We start from the raw sequence: 23,600 nt of genomic DNA, 5'->3' as shown, positions 1-23,600 counted from the left end.
ATCCACTGTGCCACTGTACTAATTGGAACTTTTGAAGGTATTCAACCGGTGTTCAGAATCAACAATCCAAGCTGGAATTTTCTTTTCCCTTCTCTGCCTCTCCAGGTAATGAAGGCCTCGCTGTTTAGTGAAGATGAGGAAGTAGATAGAATTCAAAATCAGCACTTTGAACATTTGACAAATGACGAACGTTGCCTGCGAACATTATCACGACAGAACTTACTAAGGCATGGTGAAAGATCAAAAAGCTCAGGTAGTGATGCTCTTGTGATTAGTTTGTACAACTAACATTTAAGCAGATCTAACAACAGAGACTTTCCCTGCGCTTGTTCAAGGTGCGTGGTATTACGGTATGGTTCACCAGAGAAGTTCTTTCAACGATGGGGGCCATATAGTGGCTGCTTTAATTGAACCCATACTGTAACCATGGATCTATTTTTTTAAAAATAAAGCAGTTAAGATGTCATGGAAAACTAGCACATTTCATCTTGTTGTTAAATTTCAAGACTAAACAAAAATAAGTTGTACCTTTTGGGGTTGTTAGGACCACAGTAACCATTGCCCTAATGAGTGTATCATTGTCTAGAAGGTGACTGAGATGGAATATTTCTCGTTGACTTTGTTCCAGGTGGAGGCATGTTTAATTGCTCCTTTGTCAAAAAGCTCCTGCCTTTCAGTGTCCATCAGGAATCGAGGCAGTACCGCGCTCCGACCACTATGGAGATTCTTCGCTCACCAACCCATCATCCCTGGCCAGTGGCAGGCCAGCTGCCCTCTGTGTTCACTGTGCCCTCTCAGCTGCCAGAGTTGCAGCTGAAGACTGTGGGAATCAGGCGACACCAGAGACTGGTGCCAATGGAGCAGTCGGTTACCAATGGCAAAGGGAAGCTTCTGATGGATATGGCCCTTTTTGCTGGCCGCTCGTTCCGAGTGGGCTGGGCCTCCAACTGCACACTCTGCCACAGTGGGGAGCTGCTGAGCCATGTGGCAGAATGTGATACTGAGCCATACGATGCAGAGTGTAACTTCTTTCCAAAACCAGCAAAGATCAAACAGTGAGTACTGTACATTACTGAGATTTGGGCTGTGAATTTGGGTGTGTGAAGTGTCATACAATACAATCATAGAATTGTTACAGTGTGGAAGCAGACCTTTGGCCCCTTGGCATGCTGAAGAGCATCCCATCCTCCCTTCCCCATCTCTGTAACCCCACATTTCCCATGGCTATCCCACCTAGCCTGAACACCACTAGGCAACTTAGTATGCCAGTGCACCTAACTCGTGCATCTTTTTAGACTATGGGAGAAGACCAGCGCATCCGGAGGAAACCCACACCGACACACAGAAAATGTGCAAACTCCACACAGACGGTCGCCTGAGGCAGGAATAGAACGCTGGTCCCTGGCGCTGAGAGGCCCTGGGACACTGTGTCACCCCAAAACAATTTCAATATTCACTTGAACTGTGGTTCGCCAGCTGTACAATCAGTAGTGACATGATTGTCTTCTCTTGGGCAAAAAAACTCCTACAGCGTTGCATTCATTCAATTCTGCCTGTTTTGCTTGTCTGCCCAATAAATACTTTTGCCAAATGCAGCTGTGCCTTAGTTTCAGTTTTCAGACTTTAAACTCTGGAATTTTCTTCCCTTAAGGTTATCCTTTTCCTCCAGGATTCTCTGTTTGAAACCCATCACTTGAGCTGATAGCTGATTAGAGTCAGTTTTTGTATGACTGAGTTCAAGGTGCTCCAGAAATGGCAGCTATTGTGCTGCCTGGCCAGATTTATCAAGGTATACAGGAAAGGTGGAAGCAGTGAAGGAAAGGTGAAACTTGATGTGGTCTCTTATAAAGGAGGTACAGTCAAGTAAAGGTCAAGATGAAGCTTTCTGACACTTGCTGCATCAGAGTTCTCAAGGTCTGCAGTGCACAAAAAGGCCCATTGTGTCTGATCAAAAGCAAGCACCTAACTATTCTAATCCCATTTTCCAGCACTTGGCTCGTAGCCTTTTATGCTTTAGCATCACAAGTGCACGTCTGTATACTACTACAGTGCTGTACTTCTACAGGTTTAGCCTGTACCACCCTTCATACCCAGTGAACCTTCTCTGGACTGCCCCAAAGCCTGACCTTTCCTTTGATAAGGACCCTAAAAATGTTCATGGCATTCCAACTGTAGTTTGTGCCTTGCTTAGCTTTAGCAAGGTTCAGTCTTCCTTTATCCATGCTTGGGGAACAACTCCAGATTACCCAGTCCGTCCAAATAACGAAGCTGTTCGTCCCCTGTGGCCATTTTCCTCCTCTCTACCCTGTACAAGTAATTTTTGTTGATAGTCATTTATGTTGAGCAAGAACAATATAAATGGTGATATTAAGATAATAAAATGTGAGGCTGGATGAACACAGCAGGCCAAGCAGCATCTCAGGAGCACAAAAGCTGACGTTTCGGGCCTAGACCCTTCATCAGAGAGGGGGATGGGGGGACGGAACTGGAATAAATAGGGAGAGAGGGGGAGGCGGACCGAAGATGGAGAGTAAAGAAGATAGGTGGAGAGAGTGTAGGTGGGGAGGTAGGGAGGGGATAGGTCAGTCCAGGGAAGACGGACAGGTCAAGGAGGTGGGATGAGGTTAGTAGGTAGCTGGGGGTGCGGCTTGGGGTGGGAGGAAGGGATGGGTGAGAGGAAGAACAGGTTAGGGAGGCAGAGACAGGTTGGACTGGTTTTGGGATGCAGTGGGTGGGGGGGAAGAGCTGGGCTGGTTGTGTGGTGCAGTGGGGGGAGGGGATGAACTGGGCTGGTTTAGGGATGCAGTGGGGGAAGGGGAGATTTTGAAACTGGTGAAGTCCACATTGATACCATATGGCTGCAGGGTTCCCAGGCGGAATATGAGTTGCTGTTCCTGCAACCTTCAGGTGGCATCATTGTGGCAGTGCAGGAGGCCCATGATGGACATGTCATCAAGAGAATGGGAGGGGGAGTGGAAATGGTTTGCGACTGGGAGGTGCAGTAGTTTGTTGCGAACCGAGCGCAGGTGTTCTGCAAAGCGGTCCCCAAGCCTCCGCTTGGTTTCCCCAATGTAGAGGAAGCCGCACCGGGTACAGTGGATGCAGTATACCACATTGGCAGATGTGCAGGTGAACCTCTGCTTAATGTGGAATGTCATCTTGGGGCCTGGGATGGGGGTGAGGGAGGAGGTGTGGGGACAAGTGTAGCATTTCCTGCGGTTGCAGGGGAAGGTGCCGGGTGTGGTGGGGTTGGAGGGCAGTGTGGAGCGAACAAGGGAGTCACGGAGAGAGTGGTCTCTCCGGAAAGCAGACAGGGGAGGGGATGGAAAAATGTCTTGGGTGGTGGGGTCGGATTGTAAATGGCGGAAGTGTCGGAGGATAATGCGTTGTATCCGGAGGTTGGTGGGGTGGTGTGTGAGAACGAGGGGGATCCTCTTGGGGCGGTTGTGGCGGGGGCGGGGTGTGAGGGATGTGTCGCGGGAAATGCGGGCGACGCGGTCAAGGGCGTTCTCAATCACCGTGGGGGGAAAGTTGCGGTCCTGAAAGAACTTGGACATCTGGGATGTGCGGGAGTGGAATGTCTTATCGTGGGAGCAGATGCGGCGGAGGCGGAGGAATTGGGAATAGGGGATGGAATTTTTGCAGGAGGGTGGGTGGGAGGAGGTGTATTCTAGGTAGCTGTGGGAGTCGGTGGGCTTGAAATGGACATCAGTTACAAGCTGGTTGCCTGAGATGGAGACTGAGAGGTCCAGGAAGGTGAGGGATGTGCTGGAGATGGCCCAGGTGAACTGAAGGTTGGGGTGGAAGGTGTTGGTGAAGTGGATGAATTGTTCGAGCTCCTCTGGGGAGCAAGAGGCGGCGCCGATACAGTCATCAATGTACCGGAGGAAGAGGTGGGGTTTGGGGCCTGTGTAGGTGCGGAAGAGGGACTGTTCCACGTAACCTACAAAGAGGCAGGCATAGCTGGGGCCCATGTGGGTGCCCATGGCCACCCCCTTAGTCTGTAGGAAGTGGGAGGAGTCAAAAGAGAAGTTGTTGAGTGTGAGGACGAGTTCAGCTAGGCGGATGAGAGTGTCGGTGGAGGGGGCCTGGTCGGGCCTGCGGGACAGGAAGAAGCGGAGGGCCTTGGGGACGGCTTTGCAGAACACCTGCGCTCAGTTCGCAACAAACAACTGCACCTCCCAGTCGCAAACCATTTCCACTCCCCCTCCCATTCTCTTGATGACATGTCCATCATGGGCCTCCTGCACTGCCACAATGATGCCACCCGAAGGTTGCAGGAACAGCAACTCATATTCCGCCTGGGAACCCTGCAGCCATATGGTATCAATGTGGACTTCACCAGTTTCAAAATCTCCCCTTCCCCTACTGCATCCCTAAACCAGCCCAGTTCATCCCCTCCCCCCACTGCACCACACAACCAGCCCAGCTCTTCCCCTCCACCCACTGCATCCCAAAACCAGTCCAACCTGTCTCTGCCTCCCTAACCTGTTCTTCCTCTCACCCATCCCTTCCTCCCACCCCAAGCCGCACCCCCATCTACCTACTAACCTCATCCCACCTCCTTGACCTGTCCGTCTTCCCTGGACTGACCTATCCCCTCCCTACCTCCCCACCTATACTGTCCTCTCCACCTATCTTCTTTACTCTCCATCTTCGGTCCGCCTCCCCCTCTCTCCCTATTTATTCCAGAACCCTCACCCCATCCCCCTCTCTGATGAAGGGTCTAGGCCCGAAACGTCAGCTTTTGTGCTCCTGAGATGCTGCTTGGCCTGCTGTGTTCATCCAGCCTCACATTTTATTATCTTGGAATCTCCAGCATCTGCAGTTCCCATTATCTCTAAATGGTGATATTAGTTGCTTTAACACAGACTTGAGTTGGGAAGCATGTAATGTCTCTCCATGTGTGCCATGGGTTGAGAAGATAATGTTTGGCCTGTCTTTATAGCTGCCAAGGAGAGTTTGAACTTGGTTCTCAGAGCTCCTGTCTGTTGCTTACCAGGCATCGTCCCTTCACTAGTGCAAGAGTTTGGCCCTGCCCAGTGTTAGCTATTGCTCCTTTAATCATCTTGTCATGAACTGAATCAGATGCTGCAGGGTCTCATCACAAATGTTTGCACAGTATCCAGGCCAACATTCCCACAGCACAGCAAGGAAGCTCTGGCAAAAGGCCTAATAGAGACCATTTCTTCCCTTCCTCGATTGTTTCTCGTGCATTAGCTGCCTGTCTGTCTCACTCGCTCACTTCCTTTTTCTTTGTGGTCTCAGTAAGAGATAAAACACTCATTCTCCCTCTCCCACCTACCAAGAACATCTTTTTGTTTCTCTGTAGTGCTTTTCTTTTCTAAAAATGTAGACTAACTGCAAAGAAACAGTTAAACTCCAATTATCTGAAGTTATGAAATTTCATTGAATCTGGTCATTCATCAGTTGACTTCAACAAAGTTTGAAGATTAAAATTCTGGAAAGTTGGTTTAAAAACAAATCAGTAAGAGAAGTTGAAACTCTACCCGATTTGGCCAGCAAGTGACTCCTGTCCCATAATGTGACTGACACTTGATAAATTCAGAGATTACAAATCACTGTGTGGCAGCATCATCCAAATTCTAAGAACAGAATGAGGGAGTTGAGGAGGAAGCCTTTTCATGATCTCTTTACACTTCCTCCTACGTGCCTGCAGTTGGCTGCACACAAACCGAAATGCCGTAGGGCAGTTAGTCATATCTTTGAGTTGGCACTGTCTTCTGAATGGGAGGACAGTGCCTGATCACTTAATATCCACTACATATTGCATAGAATTTACAACACAAGCAAACCTCTCACAACTGGCAGTTCTCTCCTCCTTTGTTCATAGAACAGTGCAGGCCCTTTGACCCACAATGTTGTGCCGACCTATTATCTGACCCTAAGATCAAACTACCCTGCATACCCTTCATTTTATTGTCATCCATGTGCCTATCCGAGAGTCACTTAAATGTCCCTGATGTATCTGACTCCACTACCACTGCCAGCAGTGCATTCCACATACCCACCACTCTGTGTAAAGAACCTACCTCTGACATTTCCCCTATACCTTCCTCCAATCACCTTAAAATTATACCCCCTTGTAATAGTCATTCCCCCCTGGGGAAATGTCCCCGAGTGTCTCTGCCTCATTATTTTGTACACCTCTATCAAGTCTCCTCTCGTCCACCTTCAGTCCAATGAATAAAGCCCTAGCTCCCTCAACCTTTCCTCATAAGACCTGCCCTCCAGTCCAGGCAGCATCTTGGTAAATCTCCTCTGCACCCTGTCTAAAGCTTCCACATCGTTCCTATAATGAGGTGACCAGAACTGAACACGGTATTCCAAGTATGGTCTAACCAGAGTTTTATAGAACTGCAGCATAACCTCACAGCTCTTACACTCCATTCCCCTGCCAATGAAAGCCAACACACCCATATGCCTTCGTTACAACCCTATCAATTGGGTAGCAACTTTGAGGGATCTGTGCATGTGGACCCCAAGACCCCTCTGTTCCTCCACACTGCCAAGAATCCTGCCATTAACCCTGGATTCTGCATGAAAACTCAACCTTCGAAAATGCATCACTTCACACTTTTCTGGGTTGAATTCCATCTGCCACTTCTTTGCCCAGCTCAGCATCCTGTCATTGCCCCTTTGCAACCTACAACAGCCCTTCACGCTGTCTACTACAACTCCAACCTTCAAGTCACAATTCTCTGAATCCCATGCCGCCTCACTTTCTGAATGAGCCTACCATGGGGAACCTTATGAAATGCCTTGCTAAAATCCATGTACACCACATCCACTGCTTGACGTTCATCAATGTTTTTACCACATCCCCAAAGAATTCAATAAGCTTGAGGCATGCTGACTATTTCTAATCAAACTGTGCTTTTCCAAATCATAACACTATCTCTCCGAATCCTGCCCAACAATTTACTCACCACAGAAGAAAGACTGGCTGATCTGTAATTCCTAGGTTTATCTTCATTCCCTTGAACAAGGGAATAACATTTGCCACCCTCCAATCATCTGGTACTGCTCCAGTGGACAGTGAGGACAGAAGGATAACTGCCAAAGCAGCAGCAATCTCTTGCCTCGCTCCTCGCTCCCCGTAGTTTATGTTGATAAGGTACAATAATCACTTTGTAAAGTAACTTGCATCAACTTGGAGAAGCTGCCATCGGTATGTGGCTTGAACCCCGTGCTCTCCAACATGGCAATGTTGCAGTAAACATGGCATTATATTGAGGAAATGCACGGGCCGAGGTTTGAATTGTCACTGTGCTTTGATTCCGTAGTGTTTCAGAGCTTCCTTTCAAGGTGCATGTGGAGAAGGTGACGTTGAAGGACGAGGGAGCGAGACAGGATTTGTCTCTGTATACGGAGCAGCTGGAGATCGCTTTGCGCCACAGCCACGTGGGCACAGAGGATAACTGTCCGTTTGCTGAACCTGAGCAGGGGGTGGATGCACTGCACGAGTATGCAGCTTGGATCCAAGAAGTTGAAGACAGGAGTGAAGAGACAGAAGGTAATTGAAGGGTGAAACCACCATGGAATCTCCCCTCCATTTTTAAGCTTTCATCTTCACTTTTAAATTTGTCAGGGCCTCTCCGTTTTTATCTTCCTCCACTAACTTCTGAAGTCTTTGCACTCCTGCTTTCAGTCTCCTGCACATCCTAATTTTAATTATTCATTCTAGAGGTCTACACTAGAGAATGTAACCAACGTCCCCAAAATAGCTGAAAATCAGGAGAGAGAAGGGAAGGGGGTACCTGGGGACTAAGCTGAGTTTAACCCAGTGTGGAGCTGGGGGAACACAGCACGTCAGGCAGCATCGGAGGAGCAGGAACGTTGACGTTTCCTTGTTGAGGGGCCCCAACCCAAAAAGTCTACTACCCTGCTCCTCTGATTCTGCCCGATCTGCTGTGTTCCTCCAGCTCTACACTGTGTGACTCTGACTCCAGCGTCGGCAGTTCTTACTATTGCCATGCTGGGCTTTACCGTTTAATTCTGAATTCACTGAGGAAGTTTTGACAGAAGAACCTCCCTCACTGTGATGTTTAATTCTGTGTGGATGGTCTGCAAATCCATGTGAATGTATTGATTGAAAAGACATGGTGTGAATGTGTTGCAGGTATTGTGCGAAGCTGGTCGTTAGCATGGACGCTGTGTGAGGCTATCTGGGGTAACTTAAAGGAGCTGGAAGCTGCCTTTTCAGAGCCAAGCCCCTACATCCAGCAGCTGGAGCGCAGGAAAGCATTCTCCCATTGGCTGTCTCGGACTGCGGAGGAGAGGATTGAGGAGGAGGTGGCTATGTCTCGTCACAAGAGTCACGTCGATGCTGTCTTCAGCTATCTCACCGGGAAGAGAATCAGCGAGGCATGCAAACTTGCACAGCAGTCGGGTAATAGTGCCTCAAGTATTGACCTGGTGGTTTCAGTTGTTGCTGGCCTTGTTTGGTGTGATAAGCTGAGGTTGACATGCTCTGGGATTTTAAAACCACCAACCCCGAACGGAGCTGATTTCCATCTCCGAGGAGGGGTTCAAAGTTGGACCAGGTGGAGAGACAGTTTAGTGCCATGAGCCTGTTCCACCTTTTTACGGCTGTCTGCAGTCTGGCTCCGTATACTCACCAGCTCCTCCTCCATACTCCCTTCCCTCCCCTCCCCTCCCCTCCCCTCCCCTCCCCTCCCCTCCCCTCCCTCCCTCCCTTTCCTCCCTCCCTTTCCTCCCTCCCTTTCCTCCCTCCCTTTCCTCCCTCCCTTTCCTCCCTCCCTTTCCTCCCTCCCTTTCCTCCCTCCCTTTCCTCCCTCCCTTTCCTCCCTTCCTTTCCTCCCTTCCTTTCCTCCCTTCCTTTCCTCCCTTCCCTCCCTCCCTCCCTTCCCTCCCTCCCTTCCCTCCCTCCCTCCCTTCCCTCCCTCCCTTCCCTCCCTCCCTTCCCTCCCTCCCTTCCCTCCCTCCCTTCCCTCCCTCCCTTCCCTCCCTCCCTTCCCTCCCTCCCTTCCCTCCCTCCCTCCCTCCCTTCCCTCCCTTCCCTCCCTTCCCTCCCTTCCCTTCCCTCCCTCCCTTCCCTCCCTCCCTTCCCTCCCTCCCTTCCCTCCCTCCCTTCCCTCCCTCCCTTCCCTCCCTCCCTTCCTTCCCTCCCTCCCCGTGTTTTGGTTACGTTTACTGAAGTGATAGTCTAATATCAGTCATATGGAAGGTACTGGAATCTTTAGAAGGGAGATGATAAATGTATGTAGAAAATAATAATGGGATTGCAGGAGTAGGCCATTCAGACTGTTGAGCTTGTTCTACCATTCAATAGGGTGATGGCTTATCCATGGCCTAACTCCTCATCTGCCTTTAGCTCAAATCCCTTAACTTTCTATAACATAGAACATAGAGCAGTACAGCATGGTACAGGCCCTTCGGCCCACAATGTTGTGTTGACACATTATCCTACTAAGATCAATCCCCGCTGCATACTGTACGTTTTACTATCCTCCATGTGTCTATCCAACAGGCGTTTAAAAGTCTCTAAAGTATCTGACTCTGCTACCACTGCCAGCTGTGCATTCCACACACCCACCACTCTGAAGAAGCTACCTCTGACATCTCCCCTCTACCTTCCTCCAATCACCTTTAAAATTATGACCCCTCGTAACAGTCGTTCCTGCCCTGGGGAAAAGTCTGTGACTATCCACTCGCCTCCTGACTCCCCAAAGCCTGCCCCTCCATCTACATGGCACAAGTCAGGAGTGTGATGGAATTAATCCCCACTTGCCTGGATGAGTGCCTTCGCAACAACACTCAAGAAACTTTACACCATCCAGGACAAAGCACCCTGCTTGATTGGTACCACATCCATAAATATCCACATCTTCCTCCGCTGACACTCAGTAGCAGCAGTGTGTACCACTTACAAGATGCACTGCAGAAATTCACCAAAGATCCAACGATAGCACCCTTTCAAACCAGCAACCACTGCCATCTGGAAGGACAAGGGCAGCAGATACATGGGAACGCCACCCTCCTGTAATTTCCTCTCCAAGGTACTCACCATCCTGACTTAGAAATATGTCATCATTTCTTCAGTATCATTGAATCAAAGTCCTGGAATTCCCTCCCTCAGGGCATTGTGGTCTATCTACAGCATATTGACTGCAGCAGTTGAAGAAATCAACTCCCCACCACCACCTGCAGGGCACATAGGGATGAACAATAAGTGATGTGCTCTGGGAGCTGACCTGAAGTTTGTGTTTGGCAGGGGATCACAGGCTGGCCCTGCTGCTCGCTCAGGCTGCTGGAGGTCAGCAGGTCAGAGAGCTGCTAAACCTGCAACTTGCTGACTGGAGCCAGATGAAGGCTGACCCCTTCATCCAGGAGGAGAGGCTGAAGATATTCGCACTTCTGGCTGGGAAAGCAGTAAGTGTTCACTCAGTCAAGAATACTAGGCTCTGTGGGAGCTTTTGGTTCTCAGATTCTGCAGAGAACTGGCAGACAATTCTTTGCAGATCAGTTCTTGTGGGGTGGGTCAAGAATGGGAAATGCAAGATAAAACAGGAAGTGCTGGGCAATTTGGGCTTTCTCACACAAAGGGGAATGGGATTGTAGAATCAGCTGGAATGTGGTGAGAGAGGTTTGAGGGTTGGAGTGGGATAGTCATACAGCGGCCAGAAGCAATTTCAGAATGGAATAGGAAAAATACAGATGGGATCCTGGGTGAGTGGGGATATCGGGATGAAATAGGGATTAAAGGATGGGGTGGCTCAGGGGGATATGCAGCGGCTTGGTGGGAGAGATGGAATGCTGAAGTAGGATTGAGGTTTTCCACATGCAGAGGGAGCCCTTGGCTGTGGGCAAGTTAAAATAGAGCTGTGATGCTTCATTCCAGAATAGCCTTCCTGCAGCCTGAGTACAGATAGAGGCCATGTGGGGGTGCTTCACCAGTGTTTGTGACCAGCATCAAAACTGTCACTGTTTTCTCTTTAGGTGTGGATATCTTCAGAGGGCTACGTTAACATCTGCTCGCAGTTGGATTGGAAACGCTGCCTGGCTGTCCACCTCTGGTACATGCTGCCCCCCAGATCCTCCATTGCTGATGCTCTCCATATGTACAGTGAGGCCTTTCAGGTATCATTGTTATCGCTGTAATGGGTGAGAAAGAACATTCGGGTTTCTGTATTCATGTAAGTGCAGGATTTAATTGGGTTCCAGTACCAATGCTTAATTTTCCGCACGCGCACACACACTGTCACCCCTTACTACACGTTAATGACTGGGCCATCAAGGGGAAAAGTTCCTTCCGGCCTACCCTATATATGCCCCCCACTAATGATTTTACATCTGTCATGTTCCCTGTCCGTCTTCACTGCTCTAAAAGAAAACAACCTCAGTCTATTCAATTTGTATTCATAACTGAAACTCTCCACAGCCCAGGCAACATCCTGGTAAATCTCCCTCTGCACCCTCTCCTGTGTTATCACATCCCTCCTATAATGTGCCTTCCAGAGAGCACACAGCGTTCTAATAGTAGTCTAACCAATTTTTAAATATACTTCCAGCATATTGCACTTATTCAAAGCATTTAAAGAAACGTTCCAGGAATGAGAATTTAAGTTAGGATAAATTGAAGTCGGGACCGTCGTCCTCGGAGAGGAGATTGAGAGGTTTTCAAAATCATGTGGGCCAGACAGTAACTAGAGAGATGATGTTCCCATCTGTAAAAGAACAGAAACAAGGGAATGAAGATTTAAAGTGCAATGCAAATGAAACCAGGGTGATAGGAGAAAAAAACTGTTTCACGCAGTGAGTAATTCAGGCCTGGAATACACTGCCAGGAGACTGATCCTTAGGGGCATTGGATGATTATTTTGATGGAAATGATGTGGCTGGATATGGGCAAAAGGCCAGAGATTGTCAGTAAATAATAGAGCTGGTATGAACACAGTGGCCTGAATGATCTCCTGCAATGTAACAATTCTGTGATTTGTGTAAGCCAGTTAGCCAAACATCTATAATTGGAAAAATCCATTAAAGAGGTAATATTCAACATGGATTTCAAATGAAAGTCCTATTTGACAAATTACAAGTTACTTGAGGGAGTGACAAGCAGGGTGGGTAAGTGGGAACATGTAAGAGTGATCTACCTGGATCCCAAAAGCCATTAAGTAAGCTGCCACATCCCAAGGTCAGGATGTTAATACAGCTCCAACATTTGAGGAGCTGTCCCAGTCAATGTTTCACAAGGTTGGTTTGTAGGGGCAGCAGTAATTAGGAAGGCAAATGTAGTTTTAGTACTTACTGCAGGGGGAATGGAAAATTTAAAGGATGGAAGTGTAGCTTTAGCTGCACAAAATTTAAGACTGTACATGGTTATTTTTTAATTTGATCGTGGGATTTGGCTGTCACTGATTGCGCCACTACTTACTATGCTGAGGGCAGTTTTAGTGTCAACTGTGTATCTGAGTACCTTTTTCAGCTAGACCAGTGAATGGTGGCGCAGGCATGAGTGAGTCATAAGAACCCTTCTGACAATTGACAGTGGCTACATAGTCATCATTTGGTCAGATTTTAATTGCACAGTTTATTAAATTCAGATTTTGCTATTTGCCAAGGTAGGATTCAAACCCATGTCCCAGTCATACAGCTCAGAGGTCTTCAGCCTATCCAGTCTGCACCAACCAATCTTTCCATTCCACAGCCTTGAATACCATAACATTCCAAGTACTTAAAAGGTTGACCTCTCCTGCCAGTGCTGCTTCCCAGGCAGTGTTTTCCAGACTGCCCCAAGCCTCTGGGTGGAAATTATTTTCCACAAATCCCTTCTAAACCTCCTGCCTTTCACCTTTTTAAAACTGTGCCTCCTCATTATTGACCCTTCGACTAAGAGGAGCACTTGCATTCTATCAACCCTGTCCATGCCCCTCATAATTGTATACAGCTGTAGCAGGTCCCCCTGCCCCTCAACTTACATTGCTCTAAAGAAAACACCCCAAGCTTATCCAGCCTCTCTTCATCACTGAAATCCTCCTTCCAGGCAGCATCCTAGTGAATTTTCTCTGTACCCCATCCAATGTAAACACGTCCTTCCTATAGTACAGTGATTGGAATTGCACGCAGGACTCCAACTGTGGCTGAACCGAAGTCCTGTACAGTTACAGTATAGCTTTCCTGCTCTTAGAATTTACACTACAATTAATAGAGGTAAGTGATTCATATGCTGCCTTAAGCCATCCTATTTACCTGTCCTGCGCCTTCGGGGGTGTATGGGCAAACACCCCAAGGTCACTGATTTTCACCCTAGAGGTTCCTAGCCTGGCGTTCTGGATGACTCATCCAGCATTACCACCATGCTAGTTTTGTCCTTCATAGTTGAGAATTAGAAGCTATTCTCTTGGGGTTTAAAGGGATGTGGGCCAAATGGTGGCACACGAGATTAGATTAATTTAGGGTATCTGGCAGGGCAAGTTGGACCAAAAACCCCCTCTGTGCTGTGCAGCTCTGTGGTTGTATGACTATGACCCACCCCCACAATGAAAGGTTGCTGCCTTATGTGAAAGGGTTGAACAGATTGGGCCTATAACCATCAGATTTTGATGAACAAGAGATGATCTGATTAAAATAAATCTTTTGAGGGCCATGGTACTGACAGGATGGCTCTCTGAAAGGGGATGTCTGGGACTAGGAATATAATTTTAAAAGTTAAGCCTTCCCATTTAAATTTGAGATGAATTTTTATTTCTGTTAATGCAGAGAAGTCTGGGATAGTGCATTTTTGAGGCTGATATTTTTAGACAGTTATGGGTTATTTTTGGGTGGGAGAGTATGTGTGGTAGAAAGTTAGAATTAAACCAGCAGTGGTCTTTGTTGACTTGGAGCAGGCAGAATGGGCCAAATGACCAATTGCTGTCTCTTTAGTCCTTCTGGCATCGGGTGGGTTGTTACCTGTCTGTGCTAGAGGTCAGGCTTGTTTCTCTTGGTGTGCTTTGCTCTCTGCCAGCATCCAGCAACATGTGGGAGCTACAGAAGAGCTGGCATGTGTTTATTCCCATCTGCATCTTCAAGATAACAAAATTGCTGTTGAGCCCAAATTACTTCCTGATCTATAATCACTGTTAAAATGTTGGGAATGTGAGCCAATTAGCACACAGTCTGATCTCAGTGATGTGCTGTGAGATAACAGTAGTTAATCTTGTCCTTTTACTTTTTGAAAATGTTGACTGTGGATATGTTGATCCAGTACACTAATTTGAAATCTTCACTGAAAGGCAGTATTCCCTTGCAAGCCGTGGGAGTGCCTGTGGAATGATGCGCTGTAGCCTCGAGCAGGATTTAAGCCTCCTCACGAGCCACAGGCTTGTGGTCGTTTATCAAGGCTCAAACTTTCTAGATGTTGGCTAAGGGGTGAAGATCTGTCCGGTTACTGACCAACTTCCCTTCCTGAGACCTGCAGGGAAGGGAGAGGTGCAGTCGCCACTTTGTGCCACCTAAAGCATTTGCGCTGTCTTTTTCAGGGCAGTGAAGATGTCCAGAGGTACGCGCGATATCCACTGCCGCCTTACCTGGAAGATACTAATGTTGACCTGATAGAAGCTTCCGAAAATGAAGAGGAAGCTGGCCCCCATCAGGACATCTGTTACCATTTACTGAAGCTGTACAGCGACAGGTAACTATCCCTCCATAGTCAAGCGTATTCAGTCCGAACAAGAGCTCCTTCAACAAGTGAAGTATTATTTTTCTCTGGCCACGGTCTGTGATTTGTCACTAACCTAGTATTGCGTATATTAGACATTTGGTGACAATTAGTTAGGCTCCTCCCTCCACATACAGAGGGGCATGACTCAATTTTGCTCTTGTCCACAACTGAGCTGTTGCTCCTGCAAATTCTGACCGATCTGCCCTGTCCGTCCGTTGTGTACTGACTGGATTTCCTGTTGGCTGTTTGTTTGTTTCCTCCTTTTCAGACACTATGAGCTCCACCCACTGCTCAATCCCAGGACAGTGACACCTGACCACTTGGATTACAGACTGAGCTGGCACCTGTGGATGGTACTGCAGGCGATGAACTACACTCACCTATCAGAGAAACATCAGGCCATGGTGCACACCAGCTTTGCTGCTCAGCTCGAGGCTGTCGGCCTCTGGGAATGGGCAATCTTTGTGCTACTGCACATTCCTGATTCTCAGTGAGTTCACTCTTTTTGGCTTTTGAGATTCTGCCGTATTTCCTGGAGTCATTTCTGTGTACAGGATCTTGGCTAGCCAAATGTTGAAGAATTGGTGCAAATTTGGAAACCTGGTTACGGTTTGGTTCTGATATTAAATCCACAGCAGATGCTCAGAATAACTGCCCTAAGGTTGGAAATTCTGTAGCTATGAGGGGAGACTAGAGAGCTAGGGGTGAGTTGAACTGGAAGACTGGGGTGGGAAGATCAAACGTGTACAAGTTTATGAAAGGCTTTACTTGAGGAAATCTCAACATGTGCATTAGGGAGTCACTGAGGGATTGTTGTACAAACCTCGGTGAGGTGCTAGGAAAAGTTGATTTGTGTTCAGCTACTGGAATGAGAGATGTTTCCTCGCAAAGTGTTTGTTTGAAAAAGCACAATCTGATGTGAAGAAGATCAGTCTTTGTCTTTGCTTTACAATGTAATCAATGCAATATGCAAGAGAACAGACCAATATGAATAGTTTGGGGATTGATACGGGGCTCTGGGGGGAGAGCATGTCACCAGGATTAGTTGTTTTTATTTGAGGTAAGGGCATTACTGGCTCGGCCAGTATTTATTGCCCATAAGAGTCAACCACATCGCTGTAAGTCTGGAGTCACGTGGGCCAGACCAGGTAAGGATGGCAGTTTCTTTCCCTAGAGGACATTGAACCAGATCGGTTTGTCCTGACAATTGGCGGTAGATTCATGGTCATCATTAGACTCTTAATTCCAGATTTGTATTGAATTCACATTTGACCACTTGTAAGATTCTGACCTGCATCCACAGGTCATCTCCTGAGTTAAGAGTCCAGCAATAATACCACTAGGCCATTGCCTTCCCTAGGTTTGATACAGGGTTCTAGGGAGAGAATAGAGCAGTGAGCTTAATTCGGGGATTGATACAGGGCTTTGGGGAGAGCTGAGCAGTGGAATTTATATTTGCAAAGAATGTCTAGCAAAGAGTCAGCAGGCCCAATTAAGCACAATGTTCCTCTGTGCTGAAAAATTGTGCTGTTCTGGAGTTGTAGTCCTGTAGTAACCTGAGTGCACAGCACAATCTTGTGATGTTGACTATCCTTTCATTTTCACCTTGTGTCCAGCTGTCCGTTCTGAACTGGAGTAACAAACCCAGTTCAAAAACTCAGACACCACAGAAACTTGCCGATAACAGACTTTGTACCACAGACTGGTACAGTGTGTTGGGACAGGAATGTTATTAATGTCAGTGTTTCGATATTGCAGCTCACACCCTACAAGTTAATGTGTATCCGTAAGGGTGTTGGGGAGTTTTGCAGCTTTTGCCCTGTGTCACTGAAATAGTTTGAATGAACTGCTTTCTTCCTGCAGACGACGAGGGAATGCAGTGCAGGAGCAGCTAAACCGACATTGCACACTGGATGAGACAGAAGAGCAGAAGCAGAAAGAGTCGTTTCTGCAGGAGAAGCTCGGTATCCCATCGGAGTGGATCCACAATGCCAAAAGCCTGAGGGCTCACCGAGACGGTGATATCCACAGAGAGGCGCTGCACCTGATCGAGGCAGGCCACTGGAACAAGTGCCACCAGCTGGTGGTCAGGCATCTTGCATCAGGTAACGGGCAACCAAGCTGTGAACCTGCATTGAGAAAGCAACATTGGGATTTCACAGGAGGTATTTTCAAACGTTTAGAGACCACTGACCAAAGTTTGGTCAAACTGGTGGATTTTCAGTGATGGTGGGGGGGGAGAAGCCAAGAGGTTTAGGGAGGGATTCCCAAGGTTGCAGGCCCATGCAGCTGAAGTGCATCTTGCAGACAGTACACACTGCTGTGCCTGCATTTCTTGCCCAGCCCTTGCTGCTCTTGAAAAGGTGATAGCATGCTACCTTCTTAAATTGCTGCAGCCCTTGTGTCTCCCACACCCACAGTGCTCTTTACGAGGGTGTTTAGGAGTTTGAGACAGGGACGCGAGGAACAGCAGTCTATATCCAAGTCGGGCTGGTGAGTGGCTCAGATGGGAGCTTCAGATCTATAGCTGTGCTGTGTGGGACTGGACTAACTGGCTGCTTCTTTACCTTCAGCAAGAGAAATAGCCATCTGGATCCTGTATGTGACTACAGTCCCATACTGCACAGTTAAAGCCGTGGCCAAGGAACGAGGGGTGAGCAGCATTGCTGATCTCATCCTGAGAAGGAGCAAGACGAAAAGAAATCTAACCGGCTGGTCTGGAGAATTAAATATCTACAGATATGACAATACATCCATGTTTTGCTGTATTAGTACTAATCCATATTGTCCTGTCTCTCAAACCCCTCTTCCCCAGATGCCATTATTAATGAGAATTACAGCTACCTGAAATATTTCCTGGGGAAGCTGGCCATGCCAGAGTACAGCTTACAGATACAGGACTGGGACACAGCTGGAGCCGTCTTCTATGACTACATTCGCATCATGGAGACGGTGCGGGGAATTGACGAGGTATGGAATAGCTGTAGAATGGAGAGCGCTGGGTGTATAGGTACCTGGTGAGTTTTGAGAAGATTTGGTTAGGTACCTTCTGAGTACTAACTGCAGTACTAACCAGTAGGCATGTAAAAGGCAGGAAGAATAAAACAGCAGAGTGCCCCTCAAAAGGGGGAATGACTGCAGAATTCCGAGGTGCAGAAGGATTTGGGTGTTCTATTGTAGGAGTTGCAAAAACTCAGCATGCAGGGCCACCCTGTAATTAAGAACGCTAACTGGATACCATCTTTTTTTTATTAGATGAAGAATTGAACATTAAGGATGGTAGACATCAATTATATAGCTGTTCCTGTGACAACATCTTGATGTGTACCTTTAGTCATCTTATTTAAGAAAGTAAATACATTGGAGTTGGTCTACTAGATTGATACTCTGAGCAGGTAGTCTCATGAGGGAAGGTTAAACTGGCTCAGCTTGTTTCCGCTAGAGTTTCAGAGGATGAAGGAGTTTGATATCGTTCAGGATCCGACAGCATTCTGTTGACAAGATTGACCTGGAAAGCACATGTCTCCTCTGGGTCATGTCAGAACCAGGAGGTACTGTTATTCTTAAACCTTTGGGATTGCCCCCTTCCGACAGATGGGTTTTTTTTTTAAGGGTTGTGAGAACTCAGCCTCAGAAGGCAATGGAGGCTGTTGCATTGAATATTTCCAAGGTGGAGGTGGATAGGCTCTTATTGGGTGAGGAGGGGGATAAGATTCTAGATATGTAATTTGGAATACACAGATCATATGATTTATTGACTAGCAGAGCAGGAACCAGGAGCCAAATGGCTCGCTTTCTGTTTCTAATCCATAAGTAGATTGGGACAGCAAGGCAGAAGGTTTTCTTTCAGCAAACCCTCTTTAGCTGCTAATTAGACAACCTGCTTTGAAGTAAGTTGTGTACAGCTTGATCCCATCAGTGGGATGCCTGCCTTGTTCTGGTGGTGATTGGGCAGGTGAACTGAATGGCTGACAGATACTCTTTAAGATTCTCAATTACTGTGTCTGCCTGACCTCCGTTTAACATCCCATCAGACCGATACAGCCCCTGTGCTGTTTTCTAGCACTGCAGTCCCAGTGTCCTGCTGGGGGTAGAAAGCTGAGCCACAGGAAGTGAGGTTACAAGCTAACAGAAAGGAACACTTGTATTTCTATAGCATCTTTCATACCCTCAACATCCCAAAGTGCTTCAGTCATTGAAACATTTCAAAATGTAGTCACTGATTCAAAAGTTGGGAAACATGTTGGTTGGTTGGTACACAGCAAGATGGGGCGGCATGTTGGCTCAGTGGTTAGCACTGCAGCCTCACAGTGACAGGGACCCGGGTTCGATTCCAGCCTCTGGCAACTGTCTGTATGGAGTTTGCACATTGTCCCCCTGTCTGCGTGGGTTTCCTCCGGGTGCTCCGGTTTCCTCCCACAGTCCAAAGATGTGCAGGCTAGGTGGATTGGCCATGCTAAATTGCCCCTAGTGTTCAGGGGTGTGGGGGTTATGGGGGGATGGGTCTGGGTAGTATGGTTCGAAGGGCGGTGTGGACTTGTTGGGCCGAAGGGCCTGTTTCCACACTGTAGGGAATCTTAATTTTTTTTTTAAAATCCCTTTAATAGCTATGAAGTAATGACCAAGGTTCCTGTACTACTTTGTATAAAAATGTTGGATGAGAAAAAGGAGGTGCATTTAGTAATTTTGCAATGACACTGCAATTGGTGGTTTAGTGGACAATGAAGAAGTTTATCTAAGATTATAGAGATCCCGATGAATTGGCTCAATGGGCTGAAGAGTGGCAGATTGATCCCACCAGTGGGATCAGTCTTTCTCCTGTCACCTTCTGAAGTACTGTGTGCAGTTCTGGCCACCTTTGTGGAAAAATATTAAGTCTGAGAGGGTTCAGAAAAGATTTGCCAGGAATGGAGGGTTTGAGTTATAAAAATAGACTGGGACTTTTTTCCCACTGGAGTATTGGAGGTTGGGGGGGAGGGGGGTAGGTGGCGGGGGGTAGGTGACCTTTTAAAGGTCTATAAAATCATGAGGGGTATAGATGAGGTGAATAGTGAGGTGGGGGAGTTCAAAACTATGGGGCATATTTTTAAGGTGAGAGGAGAAAGTTTTAAAAAGAACATGAGGCAGTGTTTTTATACAGAGTGGTTAGTGATTGAATGAACTGCCAGGGAAGTGGTGGATGCAGGTATAGTTACAACGTTCCAAAACATCATCTGGGTAAGTACACGATTAGGAGAGCTTCAGAGGGATGTGGGCCAAATGCAGATAAACGAGACTAGTCGGACTGAAGGGTCTGTTGCCATGCTATGTGACTGTTGTGACCTGGTTACTGTCCAGTGACACATGATCTGCACTTTAAATTGCAGAAAGGTTGGATGAGGCTTGCTTTCGATGTTACACATTATTGAAACAGACAGACCATTCAACATATATGAGAGAACTATCACCCACCCTAACAGTGCATTGCCAGAGTGGGCTGCGTTTTCATAAGCTGTTCAGCAAGAGCTATTAAATGCTCTAGTTCACTTCAGCATTGAGTATGGTACAACATCATTTTCATAGATCTTATTGTCTCAAGAATGTTGTCCTTACTTTGGCCATAACACCAGTCTTATGATCTCTAGCATGATACACAAGGAGGATTCTTGACCCAGGAAGTATCTGCTGGTTCTCCAAATGAGCAGTTTACTTAGTGTCACTCTCCTGCCTTCTCTCATTCATCCTTTTTCAGATAATACTCTACTTCCTATTTCAATGCCTCAATTGAACCTGCATCCCCCACACACTCTCAGTGCGTTCCAGACCATACCTGCTTGATGCCAATCCTTTCCCCAATGGGAGCACTCTCTCCCTGCCCCCTCTGTCCAGAACCCTCGTGATTTATGAGTGAAATGTTCTTGATGTGTACCCAAGTGGATGTTTGCACAGTTTCAGTCAGAAGGCACGGAAGCGAGTGAGGGCGGGACAGACCTCTCCATCAGTGAACCAGAATCATTTAGACTGTGGGCCATTGTGTCTGATTTCAAACTCCTTGGTGCTGCTTTCTCACTATTCTGCCCAACTCTGATCAGGCTTTCACTGAAGCAGTCTCCACTTCATTTCCTGCTTCGATTGCGTCCTTTGCTGGTGCCTGGGATGGCTGGGGGGGGATGTGATGCTGTGGTGAGAACGTGCCGAGTCAGACATTTAAATGCCTGTGTTTTATGTAGGTGGAGAATCCAACTTACGAGCTGGAGAAAATCCATACTGAGGTGATGTCCCTGTGCAGCCGGATAGAACAGATCGAGTGTTTCTCAGCTAAAGATCGACTGGCTCAGTCTGGTATAACTCCTTTACCTCTCTCATTCTTGTTGATCATAAAGACCTGCAATAATATGGTGCCTTTCGCAATCTAAGGATGTCCCAAACTTTTATTTTAACCAATTAATTTCTTTTGGACTGTAATCACTGCTATAACATAGGAAACATAGCCAGTTTGTACACAGCAAGCTGCTGCAGATGGTGATAGCACTTGGAATGTTTTTAAGACTGATTAAATGGTTTGAACTTGAGGTTAGATAGACTGTGCCTCTTCGCTAGAGCTAAGGGGATTGAGACATGACCTTCTAGAGCTTTACAAAATAATGAGTTTAGATAAAGTGAATGACAGGTGTATTTTCTCTAAGATGGGGGTTTCAAGACTAGGAAACATTTGTTTAAGGTGAGAGGAGAGAGATTTTTTAAAAAAAGACACGAGGGGCAATTTTTTAAACAGTGGTTCATATATGGAATGAACTTCAGAGGAAGTGGTGGATGTAGGTATGGTTTGTGTTTTGAAAGACATTTTGAATAAGTACATGTTTGGAGGGGTATGGGCTAACTGCAGGCTGGTGGGGCTAGTTTAGTTTTGGATTATGGTCAGAATGTGCTGGTTGGACTGAAGGGTCTGTTTCCATGCCGTATGACTCTGAATCTGTGGTTAGGGATTCACATTGGCTCAGGGTGCCGGGGGAGTTGCCCTGCTTTTCCCCAGCGTAATGCCATAGGATCTTTTAAATTGATGTGCAGGGACATGATCTACTGTCAGTGAGAGGCTGAGTAAATGGCATCTATAATCTGGTATTTCACAGATTGAGTGTTGAACTCAATGATTCTGAAGGGGCTCGACTGGTGAGACACTGGTCTGGTAATCTAGAACACAGGCAGAGCCTTGAAATTAGGGGCTGATCATTTCAGACTGAGCTGAAAAGAATAACTTCATTCACAGGGTTGTGAATCTTTGACCTTTCTTACCTCAGCGTTATAGCTGCTCAATCGTCAAATAGATTTAGTGATGGCACCATCACAGGTTAGGCTTCAGAACAGAAGGGAGCAGGTGGGAAAGTGCGTTTGATGCCTGAGGTGTGCCATGTTTGCATTGACTGGTGGAGTCTACGCGAGAGGCTCATGGCCAACAACTCCAGTTCTTCTTGTGCCTCATCTGAAAGCATCTCCAACAGTGTGCCATTGCCTTAGTACTCGCACTGCATCATTCATTTGGGGTCACGGCCGATCATCCAACTTAAAATCCTAATTCTACCCTGTTCCTAAATCCCTTGATTCCTTTAGCCACAAGATCTACATCTTTCTCCTCCTTGAGAAATCAATGTTTTGGCTTTTAACCTCTTTCTCTGGTAGTGAATTCCACAGGCTCACTACTCTGGGTGAAGGAATTTCTTCTCTCCCTGTCCTAAAGGGCTGCCCTTTACCTTTAAACTAGATCCCTGGGTCTGGACTCCCCCACCATCTGGAACATCCTGCATCTGCTCTGTCTTGTCTTGTAAGGCTTTAATAGGTTTCTGAGATACCACCCCCCCCCACCCCCAATTCTTCTAAACTGTAGTGAATACAATCCTAACCAATTCAATCTTCCCTCATCCCAGGAATCAATTTAGTAAATTTTCCGTGCGTGTGCTCTATAACACGAACATCCTTGCTCATGTAGACCAAAACCACACAAGGTATTCTGGGCTTGACTTCACCAGTTCCTTGTATAACTGCAGGAAGACATCCCTGCCGTGTACTTGAATCCTGTCACTAAAAGGCCAGCATACGGTTTGCGCTCTGTTCCTGCAAATGCTTGGATTCAGTGACTCCTGCACAAGGACATCCAGGCATCATTGACCATCCCCTCTTTTGATTTGCAGCCGTTCCGATCATAAAATACCTTCCTGTTTTGTTAGCAAAGTGGATATCCTCACAGTTGCATCTACATTATGCAGCATCTGCCATGCATTTGCCCACTCAATCAGCCTGCTCAAATCATACTAACATCTCTGCATCCTCCCGCCCAGCTATGTCTCATCTGAAATTTTGAGACATTACTTTGTTTCCTTATCTGAATTATTAACACAGTATTAGTAGCTAGGCTTTTAATATAATCCCTGTGATAACCCACCAGTCACTACCAGCCTTTCAGAAAAAGACCCATTTACGCCTACTTTATTGAAGTGCGTGGCATGGGGAATAGAGTATGAGGGGGACGGAATGCTGGTTGACAGAAAGGAAACAGAGCCATTTATTCCTCCTCTTTTTGTTTCCTTTCTGTCAACCAGCATTTTGTTCCCCTCATACTCTCTTCCCCATGCCATGCACTTTAATTTTACACATTAATCTCTTTTGTGGGATCATAAGACCATAAGATTCAGGAGCAGAATTAGGACATTCAGCCTGTTGTCTGCTCAACCAAGCTTCTCCCACCCTAACTCTGTGCATCATTTTACTTACCCTGTGATAGCAAGTTAAAAATCTAGAAAACAGGAGCAAAAGTGGGTTATTCAGCCCTTTGAGCCTGCTACAGTATTCAATATAATCACGACTGATCATCCAACTCAGTAACCTTTTAATCCCTTTTGTCCTCAGAACCATATCTAGTTCCTCCTTGAAAGCATTT

General features: G+C 46.9%; 1 protein-coding gene across 3 annotated transcripts in view; it reads left to right on the top strand.

Annotated features, from left to right (window-relative positions):
- Window positions 1-23,600, top strand: part of nup98 (nucleoporin 98 and 96 precursor) — an 86,683-nt gene that overhangs the window by 58,973 nt on the left and 4,110 nt on the right. For all 3 annotated transcript variants that reach the window (XM_059646884.1, XM_059646885.1, XM_059646883.1), the window contains 11 exons: window positions 106-253; window positions 629-1,055; window positions 7,308-7,537; window positions 8,144-8,413; window positions 10,259-10,416; window positions 10,984-11,124; window positions 14,508-14,659; window positions 14,958-15,179; window positions 16,553-16,794; window positions 17,505-17,659; window positions 20,899-21,010. In XM_059646884.1, coding sequence (XP_059502867.1) covers window positions 106-253; window positions 629-1,055; window positions 7,308-7,537; window positions 8,144-8,413; window positions 10,259-10,416; window positions 10,984-11,124; window positions 14,508-14,659; window positions 14,958-15,179; window positions 16,553-16,794; window positions 17,505-17,659; window positions 20,899-21,010 — 2,257 coding nt within the window. The remainder of the gene's footprint in view (window positions 1-105; window positions 254-628; window positions 1,056-7,307; window positions 7,538-8,143; window positions 8,414-10,258; window positions 10,417-10,983; window positions 11,125-14,507; window positions 14,660-14,957; window positions 15,180-16,552; window positions 16,795-17,504; window positions 17,660-20,898; window positions 21,011-23,600) is intronic.

This window comes from Stegostoma tigrinum, chromosome 6 (assembly GCF_030684315.1).
Source record: "Stegostoma tigrinum isolate sSteTig4 chromosome 6, sSteTig4.hap1, whole genome shotgun sequence".
Lineage (NCBI taxonomy): Eukaryota > Metazoa > Chordata > Chondrichthyes > Orectolobiformes > Stegostomatidae > Stegostoma > Stegostoma tigrinum.
The sequence above is the reverse complement of the archived record's forward strand: the minus strand, read 5'-3'. Positions and strand labels throughout refer to the sequence as shown.